Source organism: Castor canadensis, chromosome 8, assembly GCF_047511655.1.
Source record: "Castor canadensis chromosome 8, mCasCan1.hap1v2, whole genome shotgun sequence".
NCBI lineage: Eukaryota > Metazoa > Chordata > Mammalia > Rodentia > Castoridae > Castor > Castor canadensis.
Genome location: NC_133393.1, coordinates 147,804,691 through 147,820,401, shown reverse-complemented (window position 1 = coordinate 147,820,401; position 15,711 = coordinate 147,804,691). Strand labels below are relative to the sequence as shown.

Below are 15,711 nucleotides of genomic sequence, written 5' to 3'. Positions count from 1 at the left end.
TGAGACTCTGCTGATCCTTTCCTCGGAGGTAGTTTCAGTCCCTTGTCCTAAAGATGTTATTGATCAGTCCTGTCCTTCCCGGAACCCAAGGTGACCGCAGGAGAGAGACTCAGAGCACAGGAGACAGATGCAGAATGGAGGCAGGGGCGCCAGGCTTTTCTCCTGCTTTCAGTTACTTTGTGGGTCTAGGCGAGGAACCGGTTTCTAAGCACCTGTCATGCTTTGAGTCTATTTTGTCTGTTTTGAAATGGTTCCTTTGGAAGGTCATGGCCCCTCTGTCACTATAGCCAGCCTGGGGCTGCCCCAGGATAGTCCAGCTGGATCTCCTGGGAACTTGGGAAGGAACTGGAAGGAAGGAAGTCAGTGCAAACCGCCCCCCTGCTGGCCAAGGCCAGCTATCGTACTCGTCCACACGTGCACACTTGAGTGTGTGTGAGCACACACCGCACTGCACTGCATGGACGTAGGCACCACCCTGGCTTGCAATGTGTGTCACCGCTGGTGTGTGTATGTCCCCACGTTTCTGGCAATTGTTCTGTGCCTCCTGTTTGGCTCAGTGCACTCAGGAGCTCTTGGTGTCTGGGATTAAAGAGCAAGAAGATGGCAGCTGGAACCCTCTGAGAGGACTTTCTGAACCCTTCCTCCAGGGTTGGCCTCCTCTGCCCTCAGAGGAGCTCTGAGTCCCACGAGGGAGACAGACACATACAAGGCTTGGCTTCTCACGACACTGAGTGTCGGGGCTGACAAAGAAGTCAGGGCAGAGGGAGAGGGAAGGAGACAGGTGGACGTGGGGCTAGAGTCCAGAGGAAGGAGATGCTTTAGCGTCATCCTTACATCCATCACAGGGAGGAAGGAGCCACTCCTGACAGAGATGGCTGCTGGGGAGCCTTCGCAGAGGAGGGGCATAGGGCTTGGGGAGAAGGAGGAATCTGTGAGGTCCTGAGGGGAAAGGCATGCTGGGCAGAGGGAATGGGCTGAGCAAAGGCCAGAACCTGCTCACTTACCTCCTTCCCACCACCCAGGATACCCAGAAACACCCAAACAGAGTTTCTGATTGAAACAGAGAGCAGCACATATCTCCACTTAATTAGTCTCAAAAAAGAAAATAAAATGGTAGAGTGAAGCACTGGTTTGGAGCAAAGTTTAAAGACTACAAATACCCAGGAACAGCCAGCTGGTGGTGGAGGCAGATCTCAGAGATCCTGTGTCTTCCCCAAGAAAATACCCCGCTCTCTGTCCCAGGGAGGTCAGCTCCCCACGGGAGTCAGGATGGCCGAGGTTGCTGAGGGGTGGGACAGACATTTTGAGTTTCTTTAGCTAAAACTCAGAGTGGCTAAGCCACTGGCTCAGAGTCATTCTGCTGAGGAGCGGTGCTGCTGGGACGATAATTCAGTGTCCCCAGGCTGCCTCCCATGCCTCTGGGTCAGTCATAAATCCCTCCCTCTCTTGGCAGGACACCCAGGCTCCCTGCTTCTCAGGCCCATAGTGAGGTTTAAATACACTGTTGTGTGCACCGGTGGGGGGATGGCTACTTCTGCTCTCTGGGCTCTGGTGCCCAGGACAAACACCTAGCGGGTGCTCACCTCCTGTTTTGGATGAGGGAATGAGGTGAGCGGTGTAGAGGTTTTGCAGTGCAAGTTCTAGCCTCCTGTCGAAGCTCATGGATTAAATTGAGAGAGGAGGCAGAGGCACACGGGGGTGCATGGGGCCCAGGGCTCAGGGAGGCGCTGGTCGGCCTGGCCCAGGGGTGTGAAGTATGGAGGGTGTGCAGGGAGAGGCTGTGAGCAGGAGCCAGACAGCAGTTGCAGGGCCCTGAGTTCAGAGCCCAGCAGGCATCCATGCTGATTCATTTTCTTGCCTCATGACTGTTGGTCAGCTCAGAGCTCATCCTCCTCCAGGCTGCCTCCCAGAACCCTTCTCCACCTGCAGCGAGAGCCTTGTCCCTTCTCCCCACACTGTGCGGCTGCCTTCCTGGTCTCCCAGCCTCCTCAGCGCTCCAGTGCTCTTCCCAGCAGCCAGAGGAGTCTGGGATCTGACAACCCATGGCTCCTCATGGTGGCAGGGCAAGCAGTGATGGGACAGTGTGATCTGAGCCCTGCTCCCTGTCCTCCCCGGCCTCTTACAATGAATGCGTGGCCTGCACTTAGATTCCTTGTGGCCCCTACACTCACACTGTGACCCCCCCAGGATGCCCTGCCACTCGGACTGGGCTCAGAGCTCCCACCTCCTATACTTCAATTTCCTGTCTCTGCCCACTGTTCTTGGTGTTCCCAGCCAGTGCCTGGCCCTCTCCCTGGGCACTCACCTGGTGTATGGAGCTCAGTGAGTTTGTTGAGTGAATAAATGTTTGGGCCAGTGTGCAAGTGCATGGATGAGGGGCTGGACAGGCGAGCCACAGGGGGCTGGAAGGGTGGGGCATCCTACATCTGGCCCTGCCCCTCCCCTTCCCTATTCCTCCCCCAGGAGGACCTTGTGGGTGATTCCCTCGTCTCTCCTCCTGACTGATGGGGATTGGGGTTTGTCCCTCTTCCCCTCCAGGGTGCTACCGTTACAGCTATGTGCGCCAGGGCCAGGCCCTCCAGCTGAAGGGGCCCGACCAGCTGGCCTCCAGCTGCCTGTGGCACCTTCAGGGGCCAGAGGACCTCATACTCAAACTGCGGCTCGAGTGGACCCTGGCGGAGTGCCGCGACCGGCTGGCCATGTACGACGTGGCCGGGCCTTTGGAGAAGAGGCTGATCACCTCGTGAGTCCCAGAGGAGGGCATGAGTGACGTGCGACTCAGAGGTCACACTCCGCATGCCGAGGGCGGTGACCAGACCTCCAGCCTGGTCATGGAGGGGAGGTGCAGAGGAGGCCGGGAATAGTAGCATCCTGCAGGCACCCCATTCCCCTCCCTAAGCCTCAGTTTCCCCATCTGTAATAAAGCAGTTGTTCTAGGTGAGCCCTGGGAGGCCACATGACTTGTTAGAACATTCCAGAGTCAGGCAGCAGCTTGGACTTCCAACTCCACTCTGTTGCTTCCTAGCTGTGAGCCCCAAGGCAAGGGGGTTTTGCCCCTCTGAGCCTGTTGTCTCATCTGTAAAATGGGTGACCCTTTCAAGGTCAGTGTGAAATTTTAATCAGGTCATCTGTGCCACGATCCGCACATGTAGTGACTACCCAGAAAGTGGCAGCCATGATTACAATTATTTTAGATGGAACATAGCTGTACAAGGCCCTGGGTGCCAGGGTCAGTTTGAATATTAATATTTGGTAAGCAGGAGCTACTGAAAGTTCTTGAGCAGAGGAGTCAGACTCTACGACATGGGATGTGGTGTGGAGTATGGAAGTGCTGGTGGGCAGAGGCCAGGGGTAGGGGCTAGGGAGGAGAAACCAGAAACGGCTTTGGCCTCCAGGGGCCTGACCCAGAGTGGGCAGAGGGGTGCAGAGTCTATAAGGCTATGCAGGAAGTAGAGCAGGCAACACTTGGTGGTTGTTTATCAAGCACTTGCTTTGTGCCCATCACCAAGCTGCTGTTTTTTCCGTGTCACGTGGGCAGTGGGGTGGGACCTGCATGTTCAAGTTAAGGCTGTCTTGGAGGGTGAGGCAAGTGCTCTGAGTGTCCAGCTCTGAGGCTGCCATCTGTCCCCCTTCTCAGCCCCTCATGACCTCCATCTGGCGGGTGTGTGGGTTGGTTCCTGGAGGGCTCTGGGAAGTGCAGACGCCAGTGCCACCTGATTTCCAGGTCTCGAGGATGGGATGCTCGTGGACTTCCCCCAGGGCTCCTCCCATGCCCCCTTCCCCAGCTGACTGCTGAGGAGGGGACTTGGCTGCCAGGCTCAGGCCTGTCCCTGCTCACTGTAGCACTGGCCTCACTCCCTCAGGACCCTTGGAGAAGATCTAGCATGAGTGGTGTCCTCAAACTTGCACCCCAGGGCTGTGCTGGGGTAGGGGGGTAGGGGACTTGGTGGTGACAAGAAGATGAGCAGGTGAGACCCCACCCTGCCTTAATCTCATGGCTTATGTTGGGGCCTCCATGTCTTTCCAAGGGCTCTGCCCAAAGTTACTGCAGTGAACCCCAAGAGTAAGATCTGGAGCCCCCAGTAAATTTGAGGGACCTCTAGGTCCCTCTTCATTCTAAATCCTGCCCACTAAGTCCCCAGCCAGGGTCCCCAGCGGGAGGGGAGGCATGTGTGCTGGTGTAGTGTTGGGGATGCCTCTGTAGAGGGAGCAGGCTCGTGCTGAAGACAGAATGGGGAGGAGGCCTAAGAAAGGGGCCATGGCCACCCTGGGAGGTGGGAGTGGGGTCAAGCACTGCTGGGCTGTTGAGATCAGCTGGGCTGGGGCGGGGTAGACTTGAGGCCCAAGGCAGGGTTTGGGCCCTCACTTGCTGAGGTGCCTCTAGTTTCCCCACAAATGCCGCTGCCTCCGTGCAGGCCCAGTGGTGAACACACAGTAGGCATGCAGGAGACAACTGTTAGAGGACCTCAGGTCAGCTCTGGGGACCCAGAGAGGGACACAAAACAGCTGGTCACAGAGCCAGGTGTAGCCCACGTACCCTCCTAGTCCCTTCAGTGGCCAGACCCTGTCTGCCTTTGCACCCTTCTCTGTTCCACCAGGGTCTATGGCTGCAGCCGGCAGGAGCCCGTGCTGGAGGTCCTGGCATCAGGTGCTGTCATGGCAGTGGTGTGGAAGAAAGGCCTGTACAGCTACTTTGACCCCTTCGTGCTCTCCGTGCAGCCCGTGGCCTTTCAGGGTGAGGGGCGGGAGAGGGGTAGGACAGAAGCCTGGGGTCTCTCCTGACATCTTCTCTGCCCTGTTGGGGAGTGCTTGGGGAAAGGGAAGGTTCCAGAAGGTCCTCTGCTCCCCCCTTCCCCTCACCTTCTTCCATTTTCTCCTTCACCCTCCTGCTGGCCAGTCTGCTGACCCTCCACCATGGGCCCTTCTGCGCTTCCCCAGCCCCCACCCACCCTCCTCCGGCCTCTGGCTTCCCCTCCCCACCTCACCCTGCACTGGGCTGTCCTCTGAGCTGGCAGAGCCATTTCCAGAGCTGGGGAAGGGAGGACTACACAGCCCCTGTCCACAGCTGCTTCTCCCCTACCTGTCCCGCTCCTTCCCACTCAGTGTCCCCACCTCCTGGGCCAACACAAGTCCCTAGCTGGCCCTGAGGTATACAGCCACCATTCTCTTGGGTCCTCCAACACAGACTCCAGGGGACCTTAGGGACAGGTGACCAGGGCAGCTGAGGACACTCCTGGGCCCGAAGTGGCTCAGTCAAGCCCTCCTCTCCAACCTCATCTTAGAAAAGGGGAACCGCCCTTCCTTCCCAGCAGCCGTAACTGATGCTGGCGCAGCTGTGAGCACATTTTATGATTTTGTCAACTGCTGATTGTTGTGCTGCTAACGCCAGGGACTGGCATTTACTGAGCACTTCCTACCTGCCAGGCTGTCTGAACATTTGTCTCGTCCTTCTTCCCTGCTGCCCTGCGGGGTAGGGACTATGGCTGTCCCCATTGTACAGATGAGGAAACCAAAGTTCACAGTCACAGTTACGCTCAACCAGGGTGCCACTGGGATGGCTGCTGCCTACTGTGGGCAGCATGGTGGGGTGGCCCAAGGGGCCAGGCCTAACCTAACTGCTGTTCTCTGGGCCCAGCCTGCCAGGTGAACCTGACGCTGGAGAGCCACCTGGACCCGCAGGGTGTCCTCAGCACACCCTACTTCCCCAGTTACTACTCACCAACCACCCACTGCTCCTGGCACCTCACGGTGAGCCCCACACTCCTCCAGACATCTTCCCTCTGCCCAGAGCTCCCTACAAGCCTCTGGGACTGGGGATAGAAAGGCCAGTGTCCTATCCAGATGAAGAGCCGATAGGCTGGGCACAACCCCTGCTGGGATGGGTGGCTGTGACCACATTCTCCCTCTGTTGGTCACAGCAGTGCATGTTTGTTGAGTGACTGACAGACTTCAGCCCCAGCTGGTGTTGTGTCAGTGGGCCTCCCTCCTGTGTTGTCTGGGGAGGTGGGTGCCCCAGTCTGGCCACACCCCACAGGCTTCATGATGGCCCGCCCCTCCCTCCTAGGTGCCCTCTCTAGACTATGGCTTGGCTCTCTGGTTTGATGCCTATGCGCTGCGGAGGCAGAAGTATGACCTGCCGTGTACCCAGGGCCAATGGATGATCCAGAACAGGAGGTACCACCCCAGGGCCCCCCACTCCCCTCACAAGCATCCACCCGGGGAGCCCAAGGCCCAGCCTCAGGGGCCAGCTGAGGGGAATAAACAGAGGCCGGTGCTGATGTCACCTGTTGTTCTAGACCCTGGCCCCATTCTGGCTGCACCCTGGTCCCCCACTCTGTCCTGCTGTTTCAAATCCCTCAGATGCACAGTGACCCCAGTTCAATTTCATCATCTTGGGGCCTGAACCCCGTGTCAGGCATTCTGACACGAATCCTTTCACAACTTGTGGAGGGTGCTCAAGGGCTTCCCCCCAAACTCTCAAGACACCAGAAGCCATCTCCTCCCCTCATCCCAGCAATCTGCTGCCTAGCCAAAGGTGGACACCATCTTTGGTCCCTGACTGACCCCACCCCCCCGCCCCGGGACATCCTGCCTCCCCCGCAGGGCACCCACTCTCTATCCTGCTCCTGCCCTTGGCCTTTCTTTTAAGGAAGTTTCTGGCTAAGAAGTGAGTGCTGGACTGTGGACAGAGGGATCAGCAAAGCCAGGGTCAGTGTGGCTGGGGTTGGACCAGGAGTGTGAGGTCAGAGAAATATTACCCAGGTGACTGTCAGCAACCGAGGGCCACTGCTAGAACTGGCAACTTCAAAGGACCAGGGTGGCGGGGAGCAGACAAAGGGGGCAGGGGTGCAGACACCTTTTCCTCTGTTGGGAGCTAGGAAATTCTGCGAAATTTAAGATGGGAGACTCCAGGTCAAAACATACAAAGGCTGTGCAGAAGGGGAGAGGGGAGCAATGGCCAGAGGAGCAGATGGGGTGGAAGGAGTGCTCCATGAGAAGCAGAGCTCTGGGGAGAAGGCGTAGCTTGAAGCAGCAGTTGCCAAGCTGGGGTGACCTATCCCCATCTGGGAACCAGGTGAGAAAGGTCATCTTGCCTGGGACGCTGAAGAGAGATTCCACAGCTAAGAGCAGGCAGGTCTCTGCCTTCCCTTCCCTCTTGGGATCCTGGGCATCTAACAGGCTAGGATCTTAGAATGTGATTCTAGAATTCTTGATTTCTTAGCTTCACAGATTTTGAGCCTCTAAGATTGAATATGGCAAATTTGGAAGGTTCTAGAATTCTAGGGTCCTGCAGTGGGTGTTGCCGTTCAGCAGTGCTTGGACTTCATGGTCAGTTGACCCTGCTTGGAAGGTTCATCGGAGCAGAGGTGACGGGGAGGGACGGCCCCACTGACGCCTTTCCTTTCCTGGTGTTTTGGAATGTATCAGGGACTGTGACTAAAAGGAGGGAGGGATGCTGTGCTGTAACTTGGGCCTGTGCTGTTGGGTGACAGGCTGGCGGTGTGACTTGGACCTGGGCTGTCTGGGGGGCAGAAGGTGTCTCCCTACACACTTCTGGCATGGCTGCTCTGCTCCTTCATAGAGCCTCTTGGTCCCCTTGCCACACGCCCAGGCTGAGGAGGACTAGGTTTGCCGATCTGTGTCAGGCGTCCAAAGAGACACTGAGATTGGCCTGTGACTTGGGTTCTGTGAATGAAGGTGCCATGTTTTGCTGCACCCCCCTCAATTCCCACAGTGGACTCTGCTGTCTTGGGGAGATCTAGAAGAGTGAGCAGTCTTGAGTCTGAGGCCCTCTCCCTCACCAGACCCCACAGCCATTCCGTCAGCTGGACGCTGGGCCCCAGCACCAGGTGCTCCGTGGCACAGGGCTCAGTGCTTGGCATGGGACATCGGTCAGGGAGTGTGCACTGCGAGGGGCCAGGCAGGGCTCTGCACAATGACAGGGGCGTTTAGTATGGGGTACAGATGGGGAGAGCCTTTAAAAGAACCATGTCACGATGGTGGACTCCGGGGTTGAGGGAGCCCCCCTGCCATTGTTTCTAAGTCCCATTGAACCACAGGGTGTGTGCACAGGCCTGGTCATTGAGCCCAACCCTCACCATTGTACAGGTGAGGAAACTGAGGCCTAGGGGGCAAGGCTAAAGACTTGGTCTCTTGCCCTTGTCTTTCCTGCTTTTATGTGCTGGGGACGGATTTCAGGGTGCCACCAATTAGTGGATGGGTGGGGAGAGTGGGGTGGGGAGAGTGAGGTGCGGCAGATCCCAGTGTTCCCAGCCTCCCCTGGCCTCCTGGAGGTAGAAGGTGCCACACGAGTTTGGCCATCTGACTTCTGCCTGGAACTCTGGGTACAGTCCCCCTCATCTGTGGATCAGGGGGTCAGGATAGTCAAGGCCCCAACCTTTTATTATTTACCCAGCAGAAAGGTGTCTCCCAAGCAAGTTGTTTGTGTTAGGTCCTCATAAAATACTTTTCCTGATCAAGCTGACACGGTGGAAAGAAGCTAGCGTCGAGTCGACGCCAGACGGAGCAGGGTTTACAACCTGGCTCTTCCATTTCCGACTTGGGCAAGGACTCACCTCTCCCAACCTCAGGAACTCCCCTCAAAAACGGGCACGAGAGCTGGGGTGGGACTTAGCAGTTGCGACTTGCCTAGTGTGCATGAAACCCTAGGTTTCATTTCCTAGCTGTGTAAAATTAAAAAAAAAAAAATCAAAGGCCATGAAGCAGACCCCCACGGTTGAAGGGTAAATGAGGGAGAGCAGAGCCCTGGCACATGGAGGCTGAGTTAAAGTTCAGCCCCACAGTGCTAACTGGCTCTCAGACAATGTCGGCTGGGCACAGAGCTAACAATACCAATCTCCTTTGGCCTCAGCAGCCCGGGAGGAAGCAGGCAGTGTCCTATCTGTTTTCTGCAGCTATAACAAAATATCCGAGACAGGGTATCATATAAAGGACAGAGGTTTATTCGGTTCACATTGGTGGGAAGTCTGAGAGCATGGAGCTTGCTAGCATCTGCTCAGCTTGAGGGCCTAATGCTGTATTCTAACCTGGCGGAGAGTGTCACACTGTGAGACAGAGCTGAACTGGCTTTCATAACAGACCCACTCAAGACAAGCCACTCATACATTAGTTCATTTGTTCATTAAGCCATGAGTGGATCAACCCACTCATGAGAGTCAAACCCTCGTGACCTAACCACCCGCCAAAGGTCCACCCTCCAAGTGACATCAAAACATGACTTTAAGGGTTAATTTTCTCACATACAAATTCCAGGGACATCCCAACTGTAGCCACCAGTTTGGAACCCGAGGCCCACAGAGGCAAAGTCAGTTGGGCTAAGCCTCCTAGCTTGCAAAGCCAGAGTTGAGCCTGGGTGGCCTGATGTTGTGCGTGGAGGGGAGGGGGTACATCTGTGTGTCTGCGTGTATCCACGTGTGCACGTGAATGGATGCTTGCACTGGCACGCATTCCTACCCCATGTTGCTGTCACCCCACAGCCCAGGTGTTCCCACCAGTGCCCAGGCCTCCTGGTGGGAGAACCAGTGGTCTCTGTGGCTTTCTTGCTGTTTCACCGAGAACAGCCCAGGAGAGAAGTCCTGTATTCTCAGAACTTCACTCAGGCCCAGGGTCCCCCAGTGGAGAACTGTGTGTTCCTGACCCCAGGCCCCTGTCCATGGCTGGTGTGGAAGGGAAGGCACAGGCACAGCCTGCAGGCTAGAAACACCCCAGGCCAGCCCTCACCTCCAGGTATCAGACTTTGCTATTGATCATCCAGGCCAGGGCTGGGAAATTCTTTGAACGAGCGAGCGAGTGAGCAAGCATCTGTGGAAAATCTGGGTGGGTGGCAGCAGCTTCAGAGGTGTAGGAAGCGTTGGCAGGGAGGGGGAGGCCCAGCACTTAGGCCCAGGAGGCCACTGAGGGGACCAGGGGAAAGGGATCTGAACCTCAGGTTTCAGCATAGTGACAAGGAAAGGCTGCCTGGACGCCCTTAGGCACCTTACCCACTGCTCTTTGTTCTCTTCTCCCAACCTCCTGGCTTTGAACCCAGCTTCTCCTGGTCTCTGCCTGACCCTCCATGCCCTTTAGTGGCTTAGGGGTAGTGAAGGGACCTGTCCTCACGAGATCCGGCCCCTGGCTGCTCAGTTTCACAGAAATCACTTTTGCTGGGTTGGGTGCTGCCACCACGGCGGTGCAGGTTTCCCCCTTTCCGGGAACCTGTCCCTCACCGGCTTCCTCTCCTCATATGTCCTCTTTTATGACCTGCCCAGACATTTCCACGCACTCCTGGCTATGAGGTCAGGCAGAACTTCTGGCCTCTGAGGGCCACAGGAGCTCCCTGGAACCTGGCCTAGCTTGGTGTGGCCCTTCTGCTGCCCCAGGCCCGTGGATGGCCAACACAGCCTGCAGCCATCTGGAACTGGGTGCTGGCCATGCTGAGTCCTGGGTGAGCTTACAGCCTGGCCATGTCAGCAGCACCAGTTTCCTAGAAGCTGTCTTCTCAGCTCCTCCCTGGAACGTCTGCAGGAAGATGGGGCGGGCGGCAGGGGGAGATCTGTCACCCTGCCTTGCTGACCTGAGACTTGAAGGGATTGAGTCATGTACCCAAGGTCACACGGCTTATCAGGTGGCACAGGTTGTCACACTCAGCTCTGCAGTGCAGGTCCAGTGCTCTGGTCACCACAGAAGGTGCCACTGTCCCTTCTTCAGGGCTTGTCTCCCTGTCTCAGATACCCTTCGGCCTGTGCTTAGGAAAGGTGTGCCTGGGGGTGTCCTCCATCCCTCCCTCCCTCCCTCCTTCCCCTTTTCCCTCCCCGCCTTTTCTTTTGCTCACTCTTTCATTCATGCACACAGTATTTCTCCAGTTCCTCTGTGTGGACTTGCTGACCGTCTGGGCCAGGCAAAAATTAAAAATCCCCGAAACCCAAAGAGGTGAGACAGCAAGGCCATGCCCTGCCTATTTGTCCCAGCCAATGGTTCTGGGGTTTCTTATTATAAATGGCATTCCATCTGGAGTTTGAACTCAGGGTCTCATGCTTGCTAGGCAAACAGGTAGACACTCTATCCCTTGAGCCACTCCACCAGCCTTCTCATTATAAATGGAAAATAATTTGTGCAGCCCCTTGAACTCTTTTATGTCCTCACTAAGGAGAGGTAGGTCCCTGGCCTCCAGAATGAGCACCAAAGGCTGCTTGGGGCAGAAGGTTCTGGAGTATGGGGTTGGGACTTGTAGGAAGGTTCTGCAAGCCATGGACTGACTCTGGGACTCTCTTGGCCCCAGTAGAAAGTCCTGTTGGAGGCACTTGTACCTTAGAACCCTGCCCAAGACTCAGGGTGACAACGCAGCTGCCTCTCTGTTGAAATGCTCAGCAAACTGCAACCAGCTCTGCCTCTTCCTCTGCCTCCCCACAACTCCCCCATGCCTGTATAAACAACAGTGACCCCATGGTCCCTGAATCATGTTTGTGATTTGTGACTCCTTGTTTCCCCTGCTTATATTACCCAGCACCCAACTCCCCTGTCCACTTCCCGGGGCTGTGCTCTGAGGATAATAATTCACGAAACTGGTTTATCCACAACAAAAAACCAGTTTCCTTAGCTTGGAAAGGGCAAGGCCAAATTTACTCTTGGGCGCCCCCTGGTGGTGCCTCGTGCCTGTCGGGTACAGCATGGTGGTGGGTCTCTTTAAAATGATGGAGCCCCCTAAAGAGATTTTGCTTTTATAGGTTATCTACTAATATTTACAGTATTAGGAATTAAACCTGATAAAATTTAGAAATATTTATTACAGCCCCTCTTGTCCACACCACCAATTACCCACAGTAAGCTATGATCTGAAAATATGACGTGAAAAATTACAGAAATAGTTCACGAGTTTTCCAGTAACCGTATTACAGTATATCGCTACAATGACTCTATTTTGTTATTAGTTGTTGCTATCAGTCTGTTACTGTGCTACTGTGCCTAATTCATAAATTCAGCTGTATATATAGATATATCTATCTATCTATCTATCTATCTATCTATCTATCTATCTAGATATATATAGGGCTCCCTTCCCTGGTGGGGGCATCCCTGTGAGCTGATGGAGCTGTCCCCTTTTGTCCTATGAAGGAGTCCCACTTGGGATAGAAGGGCCGTCCAGCTGCTCTGTGGGGAGGGTCCAAGCACTCAGGGGGTGGACACACCACTCTGAAAGCATGCCACCTGCTCTGTGAGTTGAGGTGTGCCCAGATGCCCTGCCTCCCATCCTGAGATGGAAGGGCTCTGGCCTGTCCTCTGGGGAAGGCTCTATGTCCACATGGTGGCTGTCCTACCTTCCTGCTTGACATAGAGTGTCTTCTGGGATACGAGGGGCTCCCAGGGCTGGCCATGCCTAGCGACATGACCACTGCACAGGTCTTAGGGGAAGGACTAGTTCTGCATCGAGCCCAGACAGTACTGGTTCCTGGGAGCCCACAGGGCTGAGGGGCCGGCTGCCCAGGCCAGCCTGTGCTTGGATGGGGAGCAGTGCTGCCCCTCACTGGACACAGCACAGGGATGGCCTTCCTGTCTATAGATAGTGGGCCTGTCAAAATCTCTTGTCTCTGCTGACACATGGAAGCTTTTTGCCAGATCCAAGATGGACAGAAATGATAACTTTCCTATAAAATAAGAAAGGACAATGAGCCCTAAAAATGGTCCCTGACTTGCTACCATCTCACAGCTTAGAGGTAATGGGATTGGGGGGTGGGGTGGAGGCTGGAATCTAGATTTTCAATTTATCCCCCAGACTATTGGGAGCGACTGAAGGTTTTTGAGCAGGGGAGTGACAAAGCCAGGTTGCTTTCCAGAGGTGGCTGGGGGTGGAGCAGTCACCTAAAGGAGAAATTAAGCTAGAGGGAGTCGGGGTGGGGGCACTGCTCCCCATTCCTTCTGAATGCCCTGTCCTTGGCCTATCTGTGCACTGGGACTCAGGCTGTGACTTCCCTTAGACTAGGAAATCTGCCCCTGTCCCTGAGTCATCCCTGGTCACCCCTAGGCTGTGTGGCTTGCGCACCCTGCAGCCCTATGCTGAGAGAATCTCTGTGGTGACCACGGCGGCCATCACCATCAATTTCACATCCCAGACCTCCCTCACGGGGCCCGGCGTGCAGGTGCATTACAGCTTGTACAACCAATCAGACCGTGAGTACGGCAGGCGGACTATAGCCATGTCCCCAAACCCCTGCAGCTTCTCCCTAACCCCTTTGCCATCTCTGGATGTGGGCAGCTGCTATGAGGCTGAATGGGAGTGACTGTGTTATGTGTGCATGCATGTGCAAGTGTGAGCTTTGTGCATGCCATGTGCAGGCAGTTACGTGTGCTTGAATACACACTCATACATACATACCCACATGTGTGTTGTGTGCATGAACTGTGTACACAGATGCCCAGAAGCAGGGGTCTGACACCTGTTCACACATATGTGAGGACACAGGGGCACACACATCTGAGTGTTTCATGATGGTGCATGTCCTAAGGGTGTCTTCCCTGTTTCCATGGCTTCCTGTGGGTCCCCAGCCTGTCCTGGAGAGTTCCTCTGCTCTGTGAATGGACTGTGTGTCCCAGCCTGTGATGGGATCAAGGACTGTCCCAATGGCCTGGATGAGAGAAACTGCGGTGAGCAGCCCTCCCGCCCACCTACCCCTCTCCCTCCTCTCTCCTCACTTCCCAGCATTGAAACCCTTTATGAACACCCAGGGAGCGGGGAGCTCTCACTGTGCTTGGATGGTCAGATGGAGGTAGAGTGGGGAAGCAGCCTCCCCAGGGACTAGTGGCAGGGACAGGCTGGGACCTTCCACGCAGGGCTTCTCCCCACCTGGCCAATGCCCCACCCATCTGTCCTGGCCAGTCTTCCAAAGAGAAACAGAGAGGGTGAGGGCAGGACCAGCTAGGGAATGGCTGTCAGGCAGGGACTGTCAGATTTCAGATGGCCAAGGCAAGACTCCTTTATTTTCCTTCTTTGTGTGGGGTCCACACTCCTCCACGCCAGGGGCTCAGCCTGGGAGCCGCCAACTCTTTCTGCCCAGCCCTGTAAGAAAAGGTCCAGAGTCCTGGTGGTCACCCTGAGCCAGGACTCTCTTGGAACGACACCTTTCCCCCAAATCTTGGCATCTGGTCCTTAGAAATACCATCTAAGTGGCCAGGCAAGAGATGTCCCCTCTTCTTTCCTGTCAGTTTTTAATCTGTGAGAGAAAGCCAGAGGAGAGAGATGTGCACCCTTCTGGGGGGACCCACCTTGGTGCTGGGGAAAGTGCTTCTTACTTGGACTGAACATCTAGCTTCCAGGTCTAGCTCAGCCAGGCGACTGTTTTCATGAATGAAACAGGGTATCACACTGGCTTGCTGTGAGCCTTGGGGATACAGTAGCTGAGAAAAGATTTGTGATCGACAATGTGCAATGCAGCACACCTTCCACTGGCATCTCAAAGTCCCAGCCTGCCCTCTGGCTTCCTCCCACCTGCCCCTCTCTGTTCCCCACAGTCTGCAGAGCCACATTCCAGTGCCAAGAAGACAGCACGTGCATCTCGCTGTCCAGAGTCTGTGACCGGCAGTCTGACTGTCTCAACAGCAGTGATGAAGAGCAGTGCCAAGAAGGTAGATGGGTCCTGCAGCCAGGGATCTGGAGTGGCAGGCAGCCAGGTTCCACAGCTCTCTTCAGCACAGGGTTCTGCCCTCTTGTCCACATACCCATCAACCCTCTGTGCTTATGTCAGCATGTCCATCCATCCACTCATCTATCTACCCATCCATCCATCCACCTATTTATCCATCATCCAGGAGGGTGGGCAGGCTCAGGGAGTCCTGCATGGGGGGGCCCAAGACCTCAAGCTTGCATTAGGGTCTGTGAACATGGGGTGGTCAGTCCGGGAGAACAGGGTTAATGTGTCATTAGCTTCTAAAGACTGGACTACATATCATCAGCTCCTCCCAAATATCAAGCTGGGGAGTTCTTGGCTTTGCATGGTCAGACCAAGGCTGCCATTTTCCATGGGCTGTGGGTCAGAAAGACTACTGTATGTCCCAAGTCATTCTGTTAACATCAGTGGGACAGGATGTGATTATTTTATCAATTTCCAAGCTATTGTTTTCAGTCATCAGATTCCCTAACTCTCTACCTAACTCCTACATCACACCCACTCACCAATTCACATATCCACCTATCCATCCATCCATCCATCCATCCATCTTTCCATCTTCTGGTCTCCTAAAGCACCCTGTCTGTCCACTGCTTCATGTAACCACTGATTCACTCATCCATCCATCTACTGACTATACAATTGTTTTTCTCCCTATCCACCAAACTGCCAATCTCATTTATTGATGTTCCCAACTATCAATCTGGAAGCCCATTGTTCCATCCATCTATTCAGCCAGTTTACTATTGAGCTACTCATCCAACCATCCATCCATCCATCCATCCATCCATCCATCCATCCATCCATCCATCCATCCATCCATCCATCCACTGATCTCCCTAGCCAACTAACTGTTTGTCCATTGGTCCTTATGTCCCCTTATTTGTCTATCCTTCTGTTTGTCAATCTCCCAACTGGACCATCAATCCACTGAGTTGTTGGTCTTCCCTGTCTTCTGTATGTCCACTGTTTTAACTATCCTTCCAGTCATCCATTCAACCAGACCACCAACCTACACTGGTAGAATACCCAGTGATAGATAAGGTGGGGTGAG

General features: G+C 55.0%; 1 protein-coding gene across 5 annotated transcripts in view; it reads left to right on the top strand.

Moving 5' to 3' along the window:
- Tmprss6 (transmembrane serine protease 6) overlaps positions 1-15,711 on the top strand; it is a 33,398-nt gene that overhangs the window by 13,560 nt on the left and 4,127 nt on the right. For 2 of the 5 annotated variants that reach the window (XM_074084414.1, XM_074084413.1), the window contains 9 exons: positions 2,539-2,743; positions 4,599-4,735; positions 5,636-5,748; positions 6,065-6,174; positions 10,852-10,929; positions 13,019-13,164; positions 13,540-13,639; positions 13,991-14,052; positions 14,503-14,616. In XM_074084414.1, coding sequence (XP_073940515.1) covers positions 2,539-2,743; positions 4,599-4,735; positions 5,636-5,748; positions 6,065-6,174; positions 10,852-10,929; positions 13,019-13,164; positions 13,540-13,639; positions 13,991-14,052; positions 14,503-14,616 — 1,065 coding nt within the window. The remainder of the gene's footprint in view (positions 1-2,538; positions 2,744-4,598; positions 4,736-5,635; positions 5,749-6,064; positions 6,175-10,851; positions 10,930-13,018; positions 13,165-13,539; positions 13,640-13,990; positions 14,053-14,502; positions 14,617-15,711) is intronic. The other 3 variants (XM_074084416.1, XM_074084417.1, XM_074084418.1) reach the window with 3 other exon arrangements.